This window comes from Gobio gobio, assembly GCF_949357685.1.
Source record: "Gobio gobio genome assembly, chromosome: 3".
NCBI lineage: Eukaryota > Metazoa > Chordata > Actinopteri > Cypriniformes > Gobionidae > Gobio > Gobio gobio.
Window position 1 is genome coordinate 26,261,926 of NC_137099.1, and position 26,476 is coordinate 26,288,401.

The 26,476-nt window shown below is 37.2% G+C and overlaps 1 protein-coding gene across 1 annotated transcript in view; it reads right to left on the reverse strand.

Annotated features, from left to right (window-relative positions):
- lrba (LPS-responsive vesicle trafficking, beach and anchor containing) overlaps positions 1–26,476 on the reverse strand; it is a 271,239-nt gene that overhangs the window by 36,298 nt on the left and 208,465 nt on the right. The window contains exons 44-46 of the mRNA XM_079813173.1: positions 22,236–22,376; positions 20,494–20,613; positions 16,251–16,403 (exon numbers count right to left, since the gene is read on the reverse strand). Coding sequence (XP_079669299.1) covers positions 16,251–16,403; positions 20,494–20,613; positions 22,236–22,376 — 414 coding nt within the window. The remainder of the gene's footprint in view (positions 1–16,250; positions 16,404–20,493; positions 20,614–22,235; positions 22,377–26,476) is intronic.

A 26,476-nucleotide genomic window follows, 5' to 3' on the forward strand; every position in this document is an offset into this window, starting at 1 on the left:
AGATGGGAACCCCGCTCAGGGAGACCTGACCTCATCAGAGATGCAGAGAGCGTTTGGTAAGGTCTCCTGAGGCAGGGGTGTCACTCTGAACCCATGCTCTTTCATCAAAAAAGGAGGGGGAGATGTGTACCTACAACATTAGATTCCTTTTTAAAAATGACTACACCACACACGTTAACCCAGAGGGCATGTGCGTATAGATACAAAGAAATGTAAGTGTTATTGCAGTAAAATGTCAGGTTAAGATGTTTAATATGACAGAAGACTCTCTTTTTATAAATTTGACTGTCTCTTACGAAGCCAAAACCAAGCAAAAAAGGGTGACATTTTTAAACTGATTTACCAGTTCCCAAAATTAAACGAAAACCAAAGAACAAAAAGCCATAACCAAGCAAAGTAAAAAAAAAGAAAAAAAAAAGAAGATATTTTTTAAGGCTGGGATTTAGCGGGTTTGAAGTAAAAGTATTTGATGAACGTATACTATGTGCAGATAGCATTCACTCAGTATTGTTATATAATTTTCGACTGAGGTGGCTTTTAGAGGCTTTTGCATTGGAAGTCTTTTATATATATATATATATATATATATATATATATATATATATATTATATATATTTATGATTGACCAGTTTATAAAACAAAACCCATTTTAAAGATTTCTTAAATATTAATAAATGAGTGGCGTAAAATAATAGTTTAAACAGGCATTTTACTGTTCATCATAAAATGCTATCTTATGCCTAACGCTTAAGCCTTTGACAACTTTTATAATATTGTATGGTCCTTTTGGAGCTTGACAGCTTTAGTCACTATGAACTACTGTTGTAAAAAAAAATTAAAAAAATGTATCAGCATACGACTCTGGATTGACATGAGGGAGAGTAAATAATAAAATTCTTCATCTTTGGGTGAACTATTGCTTTAAATTCATGTATATGTACAAAAGAGGCCCAGGAGTGTGTAAGATGCAGCTCATTAAGACTGCTCATATCTGGAGAGCATTATTGATGTGCCAATTAGTAGAGGCAGTATGTCCCATAAAATCCACTGGGAATCATCAGCATTATGGAAATGTGTGTGTATGTGTTTGTGTGTGTAGAGGTACTGCAGACAGTGGGGTGAGGAATCACAGCTGCTGGATCAAAAAAATGTATTCAGTTTTATTCCAGCACTGCTTTTGCACAAAGAAGAAATGCTATGAACGCAACAAAGAATGAATTTGAGCTTGGCTGAAAACAAAATGCACAAAAAAGGTTATGAAATAAGCAAATGAACCAGTGGAACTTATAATACACCTCACATTTGGCAATACTGACTAACTGTCAATGCGACAAGCATTGTAAATGGTAAATTGTGTAAATGGTACCATCAAGCAATAGCTGAGTCTAGGTCTGATCTATTCTCCTCTCAAAAAGGAACCAAATTATGACTAAGACTCAACTCTGGGAGTATCTGAAAGTTATGGAAATGTAATTTCCAAAACCTACTTCAAACTTTAGTTTTATGTGCAAACTGACAAGCTCATTGAGACGTAAAACAGCATTGAAGACTTTATTTTAACAGAGATCTTTCAAAAAAAAAAATTACAACGAAAACCTACAGTACACATAGTACCGTTAGACACTAATGATACTTTCAAACATGTCTTTTTACGAGATGGATCTCTCGGAGCTCTTTATGACTTTCATTGACCATTTCCTTGTCTTTAGCAGCCCTTTAAAAGCATTTTAAGGACTTAGAGGTAACCTGTCTGTGGCCATGTTAAAATGTCACATAACAAATCAATCTGGCTGTTTTGCATTAGAATACAGGGCTGTCAAGGGCGAAGGAGTGAGATGGTGAACACACGGGCAGATGGGATTATTTCATTGGCAGCTGGATTGTGCAGTATTGATTAAGAGAGATTTTAGTGGCACTAATCATGCATGTGGACTGTGCAATGAGACCATGACAGTGACAGACAACGCAAATGAAACCCATGCGTCTAATATGGAACAGATTGTGAAACTCAAACTGTGAAATGTTGTTTCAACTTAAATCAAAATGTCATGTTTATTTATTTAAGTATTTGAGAAGTAGTCGTGTAATAAGCAGGATAACGTACAGTTAGTTGGTCTTTAACGCAAAATTATTCCATTCAGGGTTAAGATCTGATCGCATTGTCAGCATTTATTTTGCAATAGCCAAAAGCTGACTGTACTGACGACAGCATAAATAAACTTATCCCATTCTTTATCTACAAATGACTTCTTCCACAGTACATAAGCAAATCCCTGCAACTGTAAACAGTAATTGTTATTGAGGACACCTGTAATGTTAATCGTCAACCAAAAGGGATAAGCAATGTCAGTAGAAATGGAGAGGTGTGACTACTGCATTTCTGAAATACCATCACAAATACTTAGTGCTGTCGAATCGATTAATTGCAATTAATCGCACCGAAAATAAAAGTTTGTGTTTGCATAATATGTGTGTGTATTGTGTATAATTATTATGTATATTTGAATACACACATATATGTATGTATTTAAGAAATATTTGTGTGTATATACTGTATATATATATATATATATATAAAATTGATATTATATATAAATACAAATATTTTATAAATAAATATAAAAAAAACTTAAATATATACATGCCTGTATGTATATTTATATATACAATATACTATGTAAACACAAACTTTTATTTTGGATGTGATTAATCGGTTGACAGCACTACAAATACTTGTCCATCACTAGGGACGTGCCCAACGCCAAATACCTTATTTGGAAAGTCATGGATAATGACTTTAAAAAAATATTATTTGAATTTACATGAATATTAGAAAATACAGTGATTCCTTGTTCTTACTGGATAACAGGACCTGATAACAGTACAATATTGAGCCTGATAACAGTACAATATTGTGTTATAATATCAATGGCTTTCAGAAAGTCACACATGCAAATGATGCCTATGTTCGCTACTAAAGAACTTTTACATTTAATTTACCATGTTTTAAATAATAAACAATTCATCTCGCACACCTGCAGAAAATAATTTATCCATTTGATTAATTTAAATGGATAGTTAACCCAAAAAGGAATACTGCTTTTCTACCAAGCAGTACCAACACCATAGTAGGGGGAGAAAATAGTTTGGTAGTCAATGCGGGGCGAGATCTGCTTGGGATACAAACAGCAGAACAAAGCAATTTATACAGGTTTGGAACAACTTGAGGGTGAGTAAATGATGACAGAATTTGCATTTTTGGGTGAACTATCCCTTTAATTAACCCTAACCCCAAGATATTACAGTAATCTTTACCAGCAATGGAACGTGCAGTCTAGAAAAAAGACTGACCTGGACACCCGGATTCAAGATCAAATTCACGGATAAGCTCTGGTAGTTATTACTCCACCTCACCTCCCCATATAAAACTAATTCCGTCTGAATAGGCCTACAGAAGAGCCTATAATTAGAGGTAGCAGAACAAGACCCTTCATCCCAGAATGCATCTGGCTGAGGTGCGGTGGAGAGAGAATTATTTGGATAGCTGTTCAAGAGTGGCAGGGCCTCTCAAATGACTGTGATTCACTCTGGTTAGAGTGTGAGACGAGCATGTGTGTGTGTGTGTGTGTGTGTGTGTGTCCACAGCACACAAAGAATGATTAGAATAGATGGCTGTGCAAATTAACTTCTACTCTGAGCTCTTTAAGTCTATAGAGAGCAACTGATCAGGTAATGATGTATTCTTATTCAGTGAGTGAGAGTGTAGGAGAGAGTGTGTGGTAAGTATTACACTAGGAGAAATAAGAGTATATTTAAGTCCTCCTGTTTATTCAAACAATGGTAAAGCTTTAAAATAAGGTTAAATTTGCATTAGTTAATACATTATAAACTAACAATGATCAATACTTACTGATTGAGGTTAATGTAAATGTATAAATATAATAGTTATTTTTGTTAATCTTTTTTATTATATAAAATTTTATTAAAATGTAAAAAAAATGTTTTGTTATTTTTTAGTTCATGATTTCTAATAGATTACATATATTCTCAACGAACTGAACCTTTACCCAAACAGTCTATGGAAAATGTAAATAATAATAGATAAACAAATAAATAGCATAAAATACTTAAATAAAAAATATTATATAAGATCAGAAAGTGCAATTTTTAAGGACTAAATATTCACTTTCTGTGCCAATGTGCCGATGCCAATAATTCCAGTTTATAACTATTCTGTTTGGGATGAAACCACTGCTAAAATATTTAACCTTAAAAGTTTTAAAGGGTTTTACATTTTCATTTAAAGTTCGGTCATCAATAAGCACACATATATAGCTGCTGTACGCTTTAATGACCTTTCCTGTTTCCAGTGGAATGCATCATAGCCCTAGAAAAGCCCAGGCCAATGTCATTCATGAGTATATCATTCTCTGCCTATTACGGCTGGGGTACATGTAAGGTGACCCTGAGAATCCCCAGAAGTTTAACAGGACAGAGTCATATGAAGCAGCAGTAAATTAAGATGCTCTGCTGCTGGTGTGAATGTTGATATCTAGGGTCAGTGATTTCCATGATGGATGTCCTACACTTGTCGTCCTTGTCGGGCTGGTTTGAAATGCAGACGGGGTGAGAGTGATTGTGTGCGTATGTGTGAGAGAGAGGCCAATGAGTTGCACCCATGCTGAAAATTAATTTCTCCATTTATTCACAGGGCATGCTTGAGTGAATGACTGAGAAGGAGAGATCCAAGGCTAAGGTGCATTTCCTATCCCACAACAAACAAACATGCGCACATGCACATCAACAGGCTGGTCTTTCAAACAGGAGAAGAGAGAAACTTCTGGAGTCCTGTAAAGTGGGTGAGTGTGTCAGCTGCAGTGGATCACAGTATTTCACAGGCTCTGCTCTACTCCCTACATTACATCACAAAAGAGGAGGGATCATCATGACAACAAAAGCAGATACAGTGCAGACACATGCACTCTATTCCACTACCTAAAGCTGAAATGGTAAAGGAAACAAACATAGTGCGAAGCGGAGGGCAGATTCTGAGAAATATTTGTCATCTATGCAAAACTGATTTATAAGAAAGTAGTCATTTAGCTCACACTTTAATTCAAAGTGTACACAGTAAAAAGGTTTATGCTTTATTGAATCACTAAAATGAGTCCATTTTGTGTTATAATTGTGATGAAGTGGTACTGGAGTCTCTGTCAGTGTTATTTAAGTATTATTTATTTTCTATCATTGATTTTACTAATATTTTTAATTAGCTCTTATTTTTATATTTTCAGGTATATATGTATATACACACACACTATATTGACAAAAGTATTGGGATACCCCACCAAATCATTGAATTCAGGTGTTCCAATCACTTCCATGGCCACAGGTGTATAAAATCAAGCACCTAGGCATGCACACGCTTCTACAAACATTTATGAAAGAATGGGTCGCTCTCAGGAGCTCAGAGAATTCAAGCGTGGTACTGTGATAGGTTGCCACCTGTGCAATAAGTCCATTTGTGAAATTTCCTCACAACTAAATATTCCATGGTCAACTGTTAGTGGTATTATAACAAAGTGGAAGCAATAGGGAACAACAGCAACTCAGCCACAAAGTGGTAGGCCACGTAAAATCACAGAGCGGGGTCAGCGCATGGTGCATTGAAGTCGCCAACTTTCTGCAGAGTCAATAGCTACAGACCTCCAAACTTTGTGTGACCTTCAGATTAGCTCAAGAACAGTGCGTAGAGAGCTTTGTGGAATTGGTTTCCATGGCCGAGCAGCTGCATCCAAGCCTTACATCACCAAGTGCAATGTAAAGCGTCGGATGCAGTGGTGTAAAGCACCCAGCCACTGGACTCTAGAGCAGTGGAGATGTGTTCTCTGGAGTGACGAATCCCGCTTCTCTGTCTGGCAATCTGATGGACAGGTCTGGGTTTGGTAGTTGCCAGGAGAACGATACTTGCCTGGCTTGCATTGTGCCACGTGTAAAGTTTGGTGGAGGGGGGATTATGGTGTGGGGTTGTTTTTCCGGGGTTGAGCTTGGCCCCTTAGTTCCAGTGAAAGGAACTCGTAATGCTTCAGCATACCAAGACATTTTGGACATTTTCATGCTCCCACTTTGTGGAAACAGTTTGGTGGATGACCCCTTTCTGTTCCAACATGGCTGTGCACCAGTGCACAAAGCAAGGTCCATAAAGACATCGATGAGCGAGTTTGGTGTGGAGGAACTTGACTGGCCTGCACAGAGTGCATATATTAAACCCTACTGATTAAGAATGGGATGTCATTAAAGTTCATGTGCATTTAAAGGCAGGCGTCCCAAAACTTTTGGCTATATATTTATATACACTTTTAAGTACTTTTTTTCACTTAGCTTTATTTCAATTAATGAAAATGCTCCTAATAGTTATTTTTAAACTACATTTTAAATAAACGTATCTTTAGCTAATGAAAATAACCCTGGTCCCTATCCATTGTTGGTTGGGACACCAATGAAAGTTTTTTGGAAAAAATAAATAAATAAATAAAATAAAATAAAAGTGTCATACAAACAAATATAAACAATAAAATAAGACCAAATAAATGCCGCAACACATCTAAAACAATGCCGCAACACATCATGTGAAGGCCAATCCAAGCCTGGACTGTGGTTGGTAGTTGGTAGGCAAAATAACCCATCACTGTGGAAAAAATACCAACATTTGGTTGGTGGCATTATTTTCCCAGCCTGTCAGTACTGACAGTTAAGGTACAGTAGCCACATCAGCACTAGCAATGACAGCAAGAGTGTGAGCTGAGATGCATTAGGACATGGCTGTAGATGTGTTTGAACAGAAAAGAATGCGTGAGGAGATGAGAGGAGAATGCAAACACTGATGACCTCTGACACGGCAGACGTCTGTGGTCTTCACATGGAGACATGTAGCCTGTGGACGGACTGTGGGAAACGCAGGATTTTTGTGACGAAGTTTGCTATAAGACATGACACAGACTCATCCTCTCAGTTTAGATAATGTCTGATGCTACACGTGTTCAGCCCTTGTGATGAAACTTAAATCAAAGGAAGTAACAAACCTCAAGCTCAACTCAAAGATGATCATGTGATCTCACCATTAGAATATTATGTTGACCTTCAGTTCCCACACAAGGCAAAAACACATAACAGACTCACCCAAAATCCCAGAACACTTTAGTAAGTGCAAAAAGCTGTCATCATATAAATCTGACAAACTTCAGGACGCTGCGTTCACGGGTGTATGTAGGTCTTGTGTGTGTTTTTGCTCAACTTAAAATGACACTTGTCTCTCAGCAAAGTGTGAGCTTGATTTAATGCCGATTCAGTTATCGGTCCCAGCTGTACAGCCAACATGCACGAAAAAAATGGGGTAGGACCTACATTTTTCACAAATAATTACAAAGAAACGGCAAGTAACACTTCGATTTTGAAATAGAAAAATTGAAATAGTATTTTCTTGTAAAACATACTCCAATAAGCATTGCTTGTTTACAACTTCCAAAATCATCTTTATAGTGTAGACATCAAAATAGTCTGACTTGACTGTTAATTCCACAATTGTTCTAACACAATTCTACACATGTTGCCATCCATATAGTTAGCAAACACAAATACTTGACTATGGGACACAGTAGCTCTGTTCCAAAACTTATTGAGCTGCCTCGCTGCCAACAATGGCACTGTAAGGGAAACTCATATGTGACTGATGTGGACATTCTGAACAGACAGCGACTGCACATGCCACACAACTAACATGTGAGATTCCACTCTAGTTGATTTCAATGCAGTTTGATGTTAGCATGTTGCCAAGACAAATTTTGCATACAAATTTATAGCAAGCAAAAAATTAAGATCCATTTTAATTATATTGATATTGACATTATTTGAGCAACTTTTTAGTCTTGAATGAAAGATTACGTTTATTTATAACAAAATTTATCTTGCATTTCTTATATAGACATTTCTCTTGCCTTGTCTGCCATCTTGGATGTTATAATGGAATTGCCTTCTCAAGAAGGATATATGCCACAACTGGACAAAATTTGGACAAAATGAGGTATCTAAGATTTTTACTTTTTGGAGCAGCCTTCATGTCTACGATACTGCACCTTAAGTTTTCCATTAAATTACATTACCAAAATCATTGTTAATGTACATAATGACTTCACCCTAGGCTGAAAGATTGCATTTTTTAGCTTACATATAGTCTATGATTCCATATAGTGAAATACAATATAGATGTTTTTTTTCTCAGACATCAAACTTCAAACTTGTCTACACCACTTTGTTCATTCTTAAAGTGAAATTCTAATCTGTTTGGTGATTTGGACTGCTGGTGATTTGGTGGTTTGGACTGATGTCTTGAACTTGACAATGCAAATACAGAATGGCCCATCTGCGTGAGACACGACACGTAGGGATGCCCTGCATTGTGGTGGTTCTTGTGCGACCAGTTTATCAATGAGGAAATATGGCTAGATGGCTTGGCTACAATTTATCATACAGTATAGTATGAAACATTGTAGTCATTACATTATATTTCAAGGATGGGAAAAAAAAAAACATACAGTGCATAGCAGGCTTTAAAATGTTGTCTCCGTTGGCAGCTCAAAAGGTTTTGGACAGAGCAAGTGACTTCTTATTTCTACATTGGTGTTGTGTTTCTTCTGCCTTGGAAGCTATACCTGTCTGTATTAGACAAATCTAAAGTATAGGATAGAGATTAATGAGCATTTTAAATGTCAAACAGGAACTATTTTCATATCAAGTAAGATGACAGAAATATTAAGCTATAACCAAAAGCAGCAGACAGCATCATGTTCTGGTTTTGGTGCATGTAAAAGTATTTTCATCACTTAGCCAATTTCCTATAGCAAATACACCCTGACATATGTGAAAGCAAACACACACACACACACACACACACACACACGCTATCTTTGTGGGGACTCTCCATCGGTGTAATGGTTTTTATACTGTACAAACTGTATATTCTATCCCCTAAAGTTTTTGTAAAAACATTTTTATATTTTCAAAAAATATATTTAGTATGCTTATTAATCCATTTCACTCATAGGGACCGCTGGATGGATACCACAATGTAGATGATTTTAGGTTTTACTATCCTTATGGGGACATTTGGTAATCACAATGTAATATAAACCTGTAAACACACATGCACACTTGCAAATACAAGCTCTTTGAGTCCCCTTGTCAGTGTGCCACTCTATATTAGATCACATGGGCATTTTTTTTTTTTATCTGACGGGTCGGATGGGTACACATGCTCTGTGTGGATGATCAACTGTCAACTGTATTAGGGTCTGTATAATATGATTTGTGTCTGGTGGTGTGGATGGATATGTATGCGAATTTATAATATATATATATATATATATATATATATATATATATATATATATATATATATATATATATATATATATATATATATATATATATATATATATATATATATATATATATATATATATATATATAAACATATAAACTATTACTATGATGTAAACTTTGTTTGCAGACTTCATATCAGTTCAATTACCAACTAGATGCTCTTATTTATAATGTATATTTCTGCTGCAATAAATTAACATTGACAAAAAGTAAAATAAGAAGCTATGCATTTAGTGAACAAATTATGAACACATATGTGCTTCCTGTGTTTGCAGTAGTAGTACACTATGTACTATGGCAACTGTTTCTCATGCTCTTCTCAAATGATGGTGAAGCTACAAATGTACAAATTAAAAAAAAATTTAATGACAGTGAATGCATTTCCCATACTGGTTTGTGATAAAACATGGATATAAATGACATGCTTCTTAATTACATCTGTCAATCAATTCTGTTATCTGCCAACTAACAAAAGTCATTTTAGTCTAAAGCCTTGGTGTGGTTACCAGCTGTGATATGAATGTAGTCAGAAGGTACAAAACATGTAGTTTTTGCAGTTTACACAATTTGTACTTTAATAAGACCAGTGTGGTAGCCTAGAAATCTAGACGCACCCTAGCGGCAGAAAATATACCCACATCTCTCCGTTGGCTTGCGAGCTGGAAAAACCAAACTCTAGTCAGGCCAATCACATCTTGTATAGAGTCGGTGGGCGGGCTTAACAATGATGGCAGTGTTGGGGCGGTTCCGTGTTCTACTTGAAAACAAAGAACCTGGTGAAGAGCGGTCTTTCGAAACGGCTTTGGCCGCGACTCTGGAAGACTTGGAGTTAAGCTTTTCTTTGAAAAAAGAACGGCACTGAAGTCAATCTTAAAAAAGGTGTGTTCGGAGTTTTGCCGACCGGATACGACAAAAGTTGAATCTATCAACTAGCTCCACTTCACCTTCTTCGTTGCTCTGGTTGGTTGTAGCGCTATCCTATAGCGTGCAGAGGGAATTTGAAAGACAACCGTTTATCCCGCCCCTCGGATTGAGCCCTGCCAATGGTGTGTTCCCAGACCCAGCATCTTGATGTGGGTCTGGCTTGTCAGGCTACCAGTGTGGTACTTTTCCAGTAAATGACCATGTCTCTAAATTAACTGATTAACTGATGAATCCGTCTCAACACATGATAAGCAAGTACTAGCACGTTAGTTAGCATCACTAACCATATCTGTCTAGGCTGAAAACATCTCCCTTATAATGCTTGAGGATCTTTTTGAGGTTTATGGAGAGCAACCTGGTCCAAGGTCAATGCACAGTTAAGTCTACAGTCACCTGCCTTTGCTGCGGTTATATCTGGGTAAATATGTGATGAGCGATCATGTATTGTGGAATGTTCTTTAGACAGTGGCCAGAGCTGACTTGTTATCTGGCGGGTGGGATCAAGTTCTTAACCTCTCCCTCGACCCTGTGGTAAAAACAACAGTCGCTGCTGATGTGAGTGTCGCGTGACATCAGAAAGGGAGGGAAGGCTATGAGGAGAGAGGGAAATGTTTTTATTTCAGCAGGGGTCTGTTTAAAATACCCATTTAATCCAACACACATCCTTAAACGCATGTATTTACAATGCTCATGAATCCTGCCCAGTGTGAGCACCATTTAGGACAACGGGACTCTGGGAAAAGACAGCTTGGAGAGACTAGAGGAATTGCATAATTTGGGAAACTTGCTTGTAAACAAAAAATGTTTTTCCTTTTTTTATCCTGTTCTGTGCTGCAGAAATTTCACATTACAGCTTCAGAGGTGAACGCAGTGTTTTGAATGTATGTTATGCTGGTCAATATGATAGTAGTCTTGGATCTATACTGACACCAAGTGACATGGATTTAGCATCACGCAAAATAAGAAAATAGTTGTCAGATATTGATGTAATTTTTAAAATTAGCTTCAGTATTAGCAGCCACACATAATTCATTATTTCTGTGAGCAAAGGTGTCTAACAACATGGGGTTTACCAAGTTAAAGTGAGTAGTGTTCAAATGGTCATGTGATGTTAACACCGTGACTTGCTCCATGTAAAACTGAAAACGACTACTCAGCAGTGCCATAAAAACGCTATTGAATCTACAGCATAAAATATACAGTATGACCAATGTAGAACAATTCTAGAATACATTTATATTTTGACCTAAAGCTTTTTAGCAAATCAAAAACACATAGCACAATCAGTGTAGTTTGATTCCTGAACAAATGACTCATATGAGCCACTTCTTTTTAGTGCATCAAAAGCATACATGTCTAATGCATGAGCAAATGACAACACATAAGCCAGTTCAATGAATGAATAAGTGAATAATGGAATGAATGAAACAATTATATTTAATATATAGTAAGGGCTAGTTATTGGATTGCATTTATGGCACCTCTAAACACCTGTGAAAAGTAGAAAAGAAGTAGGTCCATTTTAATCTCATAATTTGGCAACAGACAGCTGGGGTTGAAGCATATTAAGACGTAGTTATTTATTAAGACTTAGTTATTTAAAAAAAAAATCAGATTTATTTATTTAATTAAACCTTTTTAAGTTGCAAACATTATTTTTTTGAGTTCTGTTGATGTAATAATGTTGATCTTTAGATTATCTTAATATTGTGTGTAATTTAAACTAAAATTTCTGGTTTTCTGGACAGTGCTAGCTCATAGCATGCTTAGCATAGGACTGGATAAGGAGAATAAATGTTGAAATTAAGTGTTATTTTATGTTTGTTAGTTTTTTGGAGAAGAGAAAGGCCTGTTAGTGTTTAATGCCGTTATGTTTGATATTTAAAAGCATTCTGCTATGTGGAATTTTTTGTGATTACCATTGTGCTGAAAAATCGACTGTGGATTTTAACAGAAATAGGTGAAATTATTAACAAATTATTAAGTTCCTCTAACTCAACGTAGTTTGTTGGTGGAACGCAATTTAATTTAAAATTGTCATAACTCAAAAAATGTATGCAAACAGTAACATTATTATTATAATTTTTTTGATTGAACTAACACATTATTTTGAATGTTGTGTTGAATAAATGATTTTACACTTTTAAGGATACGTGGGTGCTCACAAAAACAGTATGTACCGATGGTGAGTGCAGTTATTCCTGCGAGCATGCATTTAGTCTGACTGGTGCAGATTGCAGTTTAATTAGCTGTTAATCATCTATACAACATAAATGACCATGTGTGTGCATCATGCTGTTTTCTGGCCATTAGTGACAGATGAGCTGAAGAGTGTAGCAGGCCATTAGCTCTCTGCTGCATGTGTCTGTCTCTGACTGAGTCTGCGCCCTCATTACAAATGTAGCTCATTGTAGCAGAGTAGAACAGCTGACATCCCCTAATGCCAGCTATAAGTCATCAGCGGTGCTCATGCCCACTTTACACAAACACACACACACACACACACACACACACACACACACACACACACGCTCAAGTTAATGAGAGGTTTCAGGGATGAGTGTAAAATAACTGCTGACAGAGAGAGGGCATGTTTAAGGGATCAGAGCATTTTTTGAATAATTAAAAGATCAACTTTAAAATCTAATTACTGGAAAAGAGGATAAACATGTGACTTTACTTGCAGAAGAGTGTCTGCTGAGCTTCACTAACAAGATTCAACACAAAATGTATAGATATCACAGTTGAACACAAGCGTAGAGCATATGGAACCTTACAATGACTTGCACTGTTCAATCGTTCTTTCTCACTGATCAGAAGAGATAGATCAAATTGACTTCACAAGTATCACAAGCATAAACACACCGTATCTGACATATGTAGACTGATAAAAAGAGTTGCTCGCAAATATTTACCTATATGGCGTTAGGTCAGAATTTATTCTCGCAAGCATAAAACTCCTTAAATCAACAATACTTCTATTATTGCCAACAATGATTTAATGGCTAACTATTAGGGCTGTAACGGTACACGTATCCGTACCGAACCGTTTCGGTACAGTGCTTCCGGTACGGTGCACGTGTGTACGAACGGTTCCGAATACAATCTTTAACAGTAAACAGTCGGCTTGTTTTAAGCGCATAACAGACTTTAATCCAAATTCCCACACGAACATATTAAGTATTAGGTGCATTTTATCACGAAATTCAAAATGATAACTATCACTTTTATGATTTATTTTCGCACAAAATCTGTTGCTCCATAAAACTTTTTTTTTTTCTGCAGTCATACACTATGGGAGTAGTGAAAAGCTATTTTTTTCTTAAGGTGTGCTTTTAGCCTTGTTGTACCCTTTAGCTTGTGCAGTATACAATTTGTTATGTCTATGGAGAGTCCCCATAAAGACACAGAAACCTAACGTGCGAGTGTGTGTGTGTGTGTCTGTGAGACACAGAAAGAGATGATTAATGAAAGTGTCAGACTGATATCAGAGTTGTAATTATCAGCATAAAACAGGTCATAGGACTTTCAATGGATGGACAAAAAATTATAAGAGCATATTGAAAATATCTTAATTTGTTTTAAGACATGTGAGTGAATAAATGATCTCAAAATGTGCATTTTTTTTGTGAACTGAAGTGTATCTGTTTGGAAAGTGAAAAAAACTAAAACATTTGAATCAACAAAAAGAAAAACTGTCAAGCTTTTAGAACACAATTAGAACACTAAAAATGAACTTTGCGTGTCAAGTTGTCAAGTATATTACATGTGATGTAATGTATTATAATGGTTACTGTACAGGACTGTAGGTTAACAGGCATGGTCTTTCCATTACATGCCTGCCCATCTACTTCACTCAGTTCCTGCTGTTCAGATCAATAGTAAATCTTCACACTGGACCAAGTCAATCAATCCTTGTTGTGTCTCTCTGTATTGCTCTCAACATTGAGCTTAAAGGTCCCCTTCTTCGCGATTCCATTGTTCAAACTTTAGTAAGTGTGTAATGTTGCTGTTAGAGCATAAATAATACCTGTAAAATTATAAAGCTCAAAGTTCAATGCCAAGCGAGATATTTTATTTAACAGAAGTTCCCTTTCAAAGCCTACAGCGAACGGCTGGCTTGGACTACATCCTGGTACTTCCTTCTTTAATTACGTCAGTAGAGCAGTAGAACAGACTAACCTCCGCCCACAAAGAAACGCGAAAAAGGGGGCGCGGTCTTGTTGCTGTCCCACGTGGAGAAGCGGACGGTCGCGTGGAGAAAAGGAACTGTTGCGTTGAGTGTGTTTATCGCCATGTCATCGAGACGCTGTTATTTTCATCCAGGAGTCAAATCACCTTTGTTTGGCTTTCCCAGGGACGCTGTAGAGATTATTGAACGCATACATCTCTCCGTTAAGAGGCGTGACCTTTCCAACGTGCGCTAAGCTGCTGTCAAATTACAACACAGGAACCGCTTTCACGTGCGCTAAGCTGTGGTCGAATCACAGCACAGGAACCGCTTGCACAATCAGAACTCGTTACGTGTTTCTGAAGGAGGGACTTCATAGCACAAGGAAATCACCAGCCGTTTTTAGTACAGTGGAAACAGCAGTATACAGATAAGTAAATAGTGTGAAAAATACTGTGTTTTTTTACACGCGAAACATGAACACATGTTATATTGCACACTGTAAACACAATCAAAGCTTCAAAAAAACACGAAGAACGGGACCTTTAATTTGGTGTTAATAAAAGTGAGCCTTTGTAATGATCTGAGATACATAATAGAGAATACTCTATTATGTATATACATATAAACTGGCATTCAACCATTTGTGGGCGGTTAAGATTTTTGAATGTTTTGAAATTCTCTAATATTATTACAATTTAAAATATTTTTTTATTTTAATATACTGTTAAATATAATGTATGCAGAAATCATTCTAATATGCTTATTTGGTACTTAACATATAATTATAATAAATGCTGAAAACATCTGTGCCTCCTAATATTTTTATGGATTTTCAAGATTCTATGATGAATAGAAAACTGTCAGTAATATCCCTGAAAATATTTATTTAATTAAAATATAAATAAAAAAATTAAATAAATAATAATAATATTGAGAATATTGGCATCCAAAGGTCTGCTTCACAGTCACACTCATATTTAAATATAGTTGTCACTCCCAAAACGGCCTAATTTGCAACACGATATCAAGACAGTAAAATAAACCGTCTGCAGAGGATGACCGCTTATCCTAAACATATAAAAGCTTTGACAATAAAGGATCTCATGTCACCATTAAATGTATACTTATTACAGGTTACAAGCTGCCCATGCAGTTAGTTTAGATTGTGTCAGAACAGTTGACACACGGCACAGAAGCACTGGCATGCAATTTAAGTCTGTGATATAAAGCCAATTAATGCAGCACCGATGCTACTCAAAACAGTACAATCGGTACGTCCGTGACTACTGCTGTCCTACAGCACATACACGCATCAAAGAGCAACCAGCACTTCATCTGATAGTGATCAAACAGCTAAAGTCTGTGCAACCCTACACAAGGACTTAGTGAAAGTGTGTGAACATCTGTGTGCATGTCAGTGTCATTGGATGAGGGGGTTGTGGTTGTGTGCGTGTGTGTGTGTGTGTGAGAGAGACACACACACAGAAAGAGATGATTAATGGGAGAGTCAGACTGATATCAGAGTTGTAATTATCAGCATAAAACAGGTCACAGCGTTAGCATACAAACACACACATAGATAGATACAAAGAGGAAGGCACTCTGGCCATAGCCACTTGCAATCATCACTTTAACCGCAATTTAATAAGGGAGATAAAGAAAGATTGAGAGAGACAGAGAGAAAGAAAAGTGATGGAGACGGAGTGAACGTACGAGTCGGTTGATGCGTACGAAATCCTCAGGACTCTTGGCCCAAGGCGGCAGTTCCACATCTGACACCACCGTCCCATCATCCATCACTCCCAGGTTGTAATTATTGGAGTTGACAAACATCTCTGGGAGGTAATAGAACTCAGGGATCAACTCCTGTGAAAGAGACAAAAACGAGCCTTTTTAACTACAAATTTCACATTATTACATGATGAAATAATTAGATTACGGCTGGCAATCGATAAAAAAAATTTGGTAGCTGATGTAATAAATTGAGTTCCTTTTTAAAGAAAGAGAATTAAATAAAATGTGTCAATATGTATAAAATTATTATTTATAATAATCACAATGCCCACATATCAAGAAATAAATGAGAAATCACTGTATCTGTGGCAGCCGGCCTAGGAAAAGTCTCAAACTCAGAAATAGTCCCTGTCTGACAATCATTTAGCATGTTCGGGTTTTCTGACATCATATTTACAACATTTTTAATTAATTGCATGCATTAACGCAATGATTTCAACATCCTTAAATTAGCTATATTACCACTGATTCAACACTTCAAAAAAAGTATTTACTGAATCTCATTTAATAATTCATTCCAAACAAGAAAGTAAACAGGAAAGAAATGTGGTTTATTGCCTAACACATATGTATCCCGTTTCAAGTATTTCTAAACATAGATAGCTATACAATATAACAGCTCATTAAACGGGATCAGGACTAGAGGACTCAGTTATTCCTTCTTTGAATCTTTAGCCTTTAATCTGTGCCACGCTGCCACTCTGATGAGGGATCCGGTTGGAACTACTCCAGTTTGATATTTTAAAATCTTCACAGAAAAGGTGACTGCACGTCATCCTGATAAAGAACATCAAAACAGCAGAGGCACACTGCAGTCAAAGCATGGTAAACATCACTAAAACCTCTTTCTTCCTTTATGACATCCATGGGCGTCAGCACAGAGCACGTTTACAAGCACACCAGTCTGTGATAACTCACAAAAATCAGCTTGTTGAAATAACCTGTTGTCCGGGTTTCCATGCAAACCAATAACCCAAGACTTTATTAATAAATCAGGTTATTTCCCGGTAGTGACGTCAAAATGTAATGATTTGCGTATCTGACTCAAGAGCATTTCGTTTATGTCGGTTGTGATGTTAAATAAAGCATTAAAAACTGAAGAAAAGTATTGCAACATGTTACTGCGGCAAACTTACGGCTCATATATTAGCCTCTCATTCAGTTACAGATGCAGCATTTTGACTGTACCACTTCTGCTGCTGCATGAGATTTAAAAAAGTGATTTAAAGTGTGAAGTTACTTTGTGATATATTTGCTCCTCCGTTATTGCAAAATGCTTGCTCTGTCTGTATGTGCTTAAATCCACAGTAAGGACGTGTTCCTGTCACATATCACACATGTGCACTTCAATAAGCTGACAGAAAGCAGGTTAATGGGTTTACATGCTGGACGAAATCGGCATAAGGGGCAAAAATCTAGCTGTGACGATTGGTTTATGACATTACTCCGATAAAGGAAAATGTGTTAATGCATTTACAAGATAACGTGCATTGTCGGCTTATTAAGCATAATCAGGTTAAGAATGTGCATGTAAACACACTCATTGTTTTAAAAAGTGGTGAGGAAAGTTAGGTGACAGCATGAAATCGCAAGATTAAAGCTTATGAATATTACTCATGGTTATAATTTAATAATTAAGAAATATTTGAACATGATCTTTTACTGTGTAACCAGTGTTTTGAGGGAGCAATATTTTTTCTGACCAATTCAACAGTTAAAAAATTACATCTCATTTTAAAACTTAATTCCAAAATCTGACCCTGTCAATCTCAGGATTTTGTAGGTCACTGGACGGATCCACGGATGAGCAAAAATGTATTAAATATGACATGTTGGTAGATGAATATGCATGCGTTTCTATAAAAGGGTATGAAATAAAAGTATTTAGATAAAAGTATACGTGACTTTCTGAAATGTGCTCTGGTCAAGCTCATGCACTAACACTATTATTTTATTATTATTTACACAAAGGCAAACAGAATTCCTAATAAGACAGAAATAGAGTTAAAGTTGATTTAATGAAAAGGACTTTAACTTTTACTTGGTATCACCCTGAATTTCTATTTCATTCCACTCTTCCTTTCATCTGTCTCTATGCATCTTATTATATCCTAAACATTCATATACACACACTCACATAAACACACTCAAGCTGGAAGTGTTAAGTTAGTACTAGGAGGATAAACAAGCTCTTGCTCTGCAGAAACATGAGTCTCCTGGGAGAACCATCTAACTGACAGCCTATCACACACTCTGTATCACAGACTGACATCTGAACCAATCTACCGTTCTCTATGATGGGTCCATGCCAAAGCTAAAAGCGAAAACCACATGGTTAATGTTTAATGTAGAAGATTAACATTTAGGCCTACATTTAAACATCCATAGAAGAAGAAATTAAACTATACATATTTAATATAACATAATACACAGAGACCCTAAATTTGAATACTATGTATATACAACACAGCTCCTCAGTGCATTTCTAATAGCCAATTAGGTGAACAAACAAATGGTGGAAGTTCAAAACTAGCCTCCTGCCTTGCTTCTTTTTGGTCCTCTCTTTAAAACCGAAGTCTTTAAAACAAAAAGGTCACAATTTTACAATGGCACCAGGCGCTCTAAAGTTCATGTATGGAGTCTGGCGTAAATTTGGCGTCTTCACTGGCGGCACAAAGACCCAAAGCCACTTAACCATTGGTGGGGGAGAGAGAGAGAGCAAGACCGGGGGTACGGAAGGAGCTATTATGTGCAATGGCCCTTGAGCAGAACTGGTCAGAGGGCAAAACCTGTGATCCAAAATCCTGTCCTGCTGCGGGTCAATAGAGAGGGGTGCCCCTGGGCCCCCTCTTAGGTCCTCTCTGATTCCCCTGAGGGGAAACTTTCAGTGTCCGCACAGCTTTCAGCCTAGTGCACGAGGGTCAGGGGATGGAGGTTAAAGGTCAGGCCAGAGTTTGCCTGGCTAGAGACAGACAGGATCATGGCTTTACGCCATTATAGCTCTCTTTAGCCTGGACACAAAAACTGCTAAAGGCTTTTCACCCCTTAGTAGAATGAGGGAGTGTTTCTAAATGTGGGGAACTGCTGTGCTTTTTGTTTTTTTAAGAAAAAGGGATAACAGCATGGCAAATTGATACATTATTACATTTGAAGGCACCTCTTTGCTTCTCATTTGCACCTATCAGACCTGTTTTGCAAGGTTGAGCAAAGTAAAGCATGTTTGAAATGTTCCACAGCTTCAAAGTCAAATAAACTGGTGGTGACTTCGAGGTTTTTAGTCAAGTCCTCCGCTCAGGTTTGATGTGCGCCAATCCTGTTACGCTGATCCACAGTGACAACCTTACGCAGAAACCAAACTGGGCTTTGAGTAAGCTTTTGGTATCAAGTGTGACTATGTAATGTGAGCCACATGTCTTTTTATCAAATGAGTGCAATCAGTCCCCGAAAAAAGGCCAGCATGCAACGAGCGTGCTAACAAAATGGCTGTCTGTTGTAATGAATATTTCAAGAGGTCTGGACATTTGCTAAAGTCAATGCAGAGCACTTTGAGGGCCTCTGAGGGGCTACAATGCGCAGTTGGGATTGCTGTCTGACTTTGGTTTGGGGCCGAACGACAAAAGGTTCAGCTGAGGGTTAGAGTGTTATGAAGGGTTTCGCAAGGGAGAGTGTAAGGGAGGAAAGGGGGTAAGTTCGAAATCAAGATTAGTTTAAAGCTTTGATCAAGGACCCTTGACGCTTTCATGGTAGCATGACAAGGATTGGTTGTGACCGTACATGTGCTAGGGCCAGTTTTTATGGAGAGGTGATGGGGGCAGCCGGGCAGAGAGCTGCAGTGTCTCCATGACGACTACCCTCACACCAAGTCCCAGCAAGCTCCGGTTACCAAGAGGAAGTCAACTCACTAGAGAAACGTCTAATCATGTAATAGTCTCCACATTTGTGAAAAACAAAATATCAGTGGAAGACGAAAACCAAATCCAGGCCAGGGACCGGCTAATCCCCGACTAAGAAGAAAAAAGCTAAGGATTGTGCATGTCTATAAATATGGAAGCGTTAACAATAAAATTGAACTTAAAGTAAAGAATGAAGCATTTCTATGGTAATATGGCAATTCATGCATACTATATTGCATGTGCGTCAACATGCACATACGTGGACGTACCTTCACGTCAGACGTGTCCCTCTGGCAGTTTCTCCAGGCTCTGGACACCGAGGAGAAAGTGCGATCTGCATGGTCAAATTTTCCACCTTGGAAATTCAGGAAGAATGTCGTGAAAGGCTCCTGAGAATAAGGGAGAAGAAAAAAAAGTCTGACTTTCTAGACACATTCATGCTAAAACGAGCATTAAAAAGTCATGTTAGGACCTAAAGCAACTAGAGGGCAAATTCCAGTGAACAAAGATCATGTATTTAATAACTACGAGTCTACTTTGATCAATATTTAGCCTCCAATTTGAACATTTTTCAATATGTGCAACACAGTCAGTACCTCTTATTTACCAACGATGCCTGCTGTTCATAACAAAGCCCTATACAATATGATCCTTATTTATGTGCACTAAATGACATCCTCTTCTCCAAAAAAAGGACATGAATGCTAAAGAAACCTGTTATTAACCCTGGTCAGACAGTAAAGCCTTTACAAGTGTATTATTTGTTCTTTTCTAATCATGCTTAATCTTGTTTGTGCAAAATCAATAGGTGGTTCTTTTGAAACAATACCTCCCCGATGAGAAGGACGCAATTAGAGTGAATAGCACCCCGGTAAGCTACACCATGAAAGAAAAATATCCTAATTACGCAGAAGCTTTTGGGTGCTTGACTGAATTTAACGCTCTCCTCTTCTCTGTCAAGAGCCTCAATATCACGAGGTTGTTGATTTGTGCTATGGTACATGAATTAGGGTGTTTGGTGAAGTGGATTTGGGATAAGCCTGATAATAATGAGATGGGATCAATACAATGGGCCAACAGGGAATGGCAATGAAAGTGAAAAACTGTAACAATTACAAGGATGGCCAGAAATGGGTTAGTGACCTCTAGCTCTCTCTCTCTCTCTCTCTCTCTCTCTCTCTTTGTGTGTAGAATTTATAAGGAATATGTGAATAGACTATACATTAAAAATACATTGGAAAAATAAAACACAAACCTAATTTAAATGCAGAGTAACTGACACTGTACAAAGACTTTGAGAGCTGCAGAGGATTATGGGACTTCATAACTGTAAAACTAATATAGAACTGCTGTATGTTGTACAAAGCTACTGCATGCTTGCTCAAAATATTGTTATAAACCATGAAGTATTTTCCTCCAGAGTGTCACGTCTTTGTTCTTTGCAGATATTAGAACACAAAGGATGAAGGGAAGATGAGCGATGTATTCTGAGTTTGTTAGTATGCAGATAAGGCCTACATTTCAATATAACAATAAATCAACCTGACTGAGCACACACATATGCCCAATTATAAACAACAATTAGTTGCAATGTGTTTCACAACCGATCACATGATGAATGTGTAGCATTTTGCTACAGCATAAAGTCGCTGTCTGTTTTAAAACCCTTTAAAAGTGGCAAATCATTTGGACGATTATGATCATGTCCTATTTATTTGTCCTGCACAAACAGATAATAAAAAAAAATGTTAAAGGAAGTCACGTTATAATAATGCATTGACAAATGGGACACTGACAGGCTTTTCTCTCTGATGCTAGAGAAAAGTGGTTTGTTTTGTGCAGTTTGGTGTTGGTTGGAAAAAACTGTTGTGCTTGATATGTGCATGTGACAGTGTGACACTTGTGTGTGCGAGCATGTGTGTGTGTGTGTGTGTGTGTGTGTGTGTGTGTGTGTGTGTGTGTGTGTGTGTGTGTGTGTGTGTGTATGTGTGTGTGTGTGTGCGTAACTTACAGTCCTGAGTAGCCACATCTGAGTAAAGCTGGAGGTGGAATAGTGTGTGCCGTAGTGGAATTTGGGCACCTGCTCGTCCTCCCATGATTCAAAACGTTCTGAGAAGAATGCAGCTCTCTTTGGGTTGAGTGCACCAATGGGCTGTAATGAGAAAAGACAACACTATTAGAATACACATACAACTGCATTAAAAAAGCTTATATGTTCAAGAAACAATGCAATAAACTGTGAACTGTGAATACTAATGTATTAATGACACTAATTAAAGGTGCTGTATGTAAGAATGACAGCTAGTGGTTGAAATGGGTACTGCAGTCCAAATTAACAACAGTGTTTGCCCTTACGGCCATTTCACACTGCAAGCGTGAGCAGTGCGTGAGCTGCACGTCAGCGTAACTACACTGTGACTGCAGCTGCAGACGCGCGAGAGTATTCACACTGGAAGCGTTTGTACAGCGCCACAGCAGCGGCTCCAACACTACATATAATGCTCACTTATATCATATGCGAGTATTTCTTTATAAAGACAACTAGCCTTTATTTGTTTTTAGAAGTTGGTCATTTATAAACTTGATAGTCTTGAAACTTTGTTAACATGGGGAGGCTTAGGCTACTAAAAGAGTTGCATGTAAATGGTAAAGGACAAACACAACCAAGAAAACAGCTCCGATCATGTGGTTTCATTCATACTTCGATACATTTACAAGACCGCAAACTCCGCAGGCAATAATAAAATGCAGTGTTTGATTTGGGTAGTGCTAGAGCCTAGACCTGTCGGTATAGCCTACATAATAAACCAAACTAATGTTTCTATATCATATTTGCTGGCTAGCTTACTTAAGTTATATATATATATATATATATATATATATATATATATATATATATATATATATATATATATATATATATATATATATATATATATATATATACACACTACACTTTCAGTACAAATATATTTTATTCTTCATTTTCTTTTCTGACATACTCAAGTTCTTGTTAAAACACACTACACATGCAAAAATAGGCTCGGCGCCGAAACCCCCGTTTCACTGCTGCTCATGCGATGCTCCTGCTTGACGCTCACGCGATGCTCCTGCTCACGGTGTGAATGCACTTATTGATTAACACGGTTGGCGGAAAAAATATGCGCTGCTCACGCCTGCGGTGTGAAACGGCCGCTAAGCTTGCCTTGCGCAGTCATTTCCTGCAGGTATTAAGACTCAAACCCACAACCTTCAGGTTACAAGTTCGACTCTAACCATTAATAAATGATGCATAATTACAAGAAACTAACCCTAATTCTAACCCTTTAGTAAGTATTTGTTTCTAACTAATATTACTCAGTTATATAGCGGCATAATTAAACTTTAACAAATGAATTGTGACCAAATCTTGTTTGTGAGCAAACTAAATAATAGTGCCCATTTACACTTCCGTTGAGGGCAAAGCAGAATTTTCAGGGTTCAGTGTCATGGGATCCTTTGGAAATTACTCTAGTATGCTGATTAGGTTCTTATGCATTAATAGCAAAGGCAATGGAGTTCATAGTGAAGTTCATATGCGGGATTCCTATATGGCTAATACTAATCTAATACTGCCCTGCATTGGGTTGTATCAAATGTATTGATTAGCTGCTTTAATTTATTATTGATCTGAAGAAACCCAGTGTATGGAAGCAGGCCATTATTTAAATGCTCATTTATATGTATTGTTATTACCCTGCTGAGTCTTTATTACTCTTTGAAAATGACTGCAGCTCTCTGTCTGTCTTTCATTCCTTACCTTGATCAATAGTAACAGAATGATGAAGTTCCATGAAATGAGAGTGGGCAGGACATATTGACCATCTCAATCTCTTTCTCATATCATAGCTCTGTAATGAGGGCCCTCGGCTGTTTTTCTATTGATCACAATGGTGCTAGGACAACATGGGTGCGAAACCTGAGGTTGTATCTTTTAATGCTCCACTGTGCATTTGTGTCCATGTGTGCCGGCATTTGAGATGCAACAAGGCCAAGGGCTGTGGGTCTCATTTCAAAATAGAGGTTAATTATATTCCACTAATTGTAATATAATCGTGATTAAACTACGTCTTGGATTTAATTGGGATTTAAAAAGGAGCTGTGTTTAATCAACGTTTGATTGTAAATCATTAAAGCTTGTAATAATTGCCACTGAAATGTAATAGACCCATGCTGCATGCACTCAAATGCAATCCGTGTGTGTGTGTGTTAAACTGGAGTGCAGCCCTGGGCTGACAATGACACACGGTCCGCTCTCTTGTGGCAACTATGGTGAGAACACACACTGAATTAAACATTGTGCGATTTAACTGATTGATTGCGGTAATAACAGGACCCTCATTAAAGAAAGAAAAGGGTGAGCAGGATAAAAAACATCTCTGTCATAGAGCAATGTGTGTGTGAGTGAGAGTGTTTCTATGTGAATGTGTAAATTTGTGTGCATGTATATGAGTGTGTGTTTGTGCGAGCCCCTCGTGTTGTTTACGGCAGTAAATTACCGTCGGAGGCACTCCAGTACAATAGGGTCTCATGACAGTGTCGTTCATCAGGGTTATCCCCATACCCCAGCGCAGTGTGATGGAGTGAACGCACACCACCGACCCTAATACGCTCTGGCAGCACTGCTGAATATTTCTCTAGTGACGGCTCAAATAAATGAGCTGCCCCAATGTTTTTAATTAGACTGCAAATCTGAACAGACTGCCAGTAGCTATCAGTATGCGGACTTCACCGTGCTGATCAAAATTCGGGGTTTCTGAGAGGGGTATTCATGAATTGCGACTGATAGCTTTGTTTATTTGCACACGATTCATGAAAGGATTTATTCAAATCAGGTAATAGCAAAAACAAATTAGACAAAATCGGTGTGATCTAAGGACCTGATTCGTCTCTTTAAATGCCAGAAGTGTGCTTCACCAGACCTGGATATATCCATGGTTATAAGATCATTTGTATCATATTACTACTGCCATGATGAAAATGTATACAAACCATTGATTTAAACTTCCACAGGTTGTAACAGTGCCAGGTAAATTGCGGCAGGCAAACATCACAGACATTTTCAAATAAATCTCAATATAAAATAGCCATAGAAAGAATGATAGTGACTTAATTTAAGCACCGAATATTTACAAATAAATCACTGAAAAAAGTGCCGCAATGTGGTATAATACTAGATGAACTAATCCATAATGCTAAATGGCTAAACACTAAAATACTATTTTTATCTACTTTCTAAATAAAATAAATATGTGAGTGAATAAATAAACTTGAAATAAATGAAATTTTGGCATCAGAATTAGGAAGTTTTAATATTTGTATATGGAGGAAAGACTGACGCCTGCATTAGATAAGGTGTGAATGTGTATTAGTTGAAAGGGTGTAAATGCTGTGATGCAGGGCAAATCAATATGACATTAACATCACTGTGAGGGTGTAGAAACAGGTCAATACATTCAGGTGTTATTTTTTGTTAATGTATTAATTCGTGCTGTCAATCGATTAAAAAAATGAACTAGATTAATCACACATTTGTATATATTTTTATATGGTAATAATTTCACAGTTACTCTCCAAATTAATGTAGACACAACTTAAAAACAGTTATGTTGTAATGGCATATTTTTATGAATGAAGGCCAGTATCACTGATACTAATACTGCTACTGCCTCTATGAAATGTTTGTTTTTAACATTAATGATAGACATTCAACATTACAGCATAAATGAAAGCTATATCACAAAACATTTATTAGGCTTTAAACAATAACAACTTTTAATAAAAGTGAACTTAAAACAATCTTCACATAAACCCATTATAATAAATGTCATATTTACCTGTGGCCTTATACAGAAATTGAAAAAGTCTGCACTGCATAAATAATAAATTAAATATAGTTTAATCCTTATTAAAGCTACAATTTTCTCTGTTACCGTTGTTCTTTGATTAACATTAATGACAGACATCAAAGCAACTGGTTTATTAGGTTGCTGTCACTTTAAGATCTGCCCGCTGCCGAACACGAGGCAGATCTGACACACTGTCACGCGTATCTCATTTTCGCACAACTCTTTAAGTTCACTTAAGGCGTTATTTAACTCATTTAAGACTGCCCTTATAAGAATACACAACAAAATGGGCATTTTGGCATAATTCTGTGTTATTGTTCGTATAGTGCGAAAGAGAACTCGATTCTGGTGCGCTGTCTTTGCG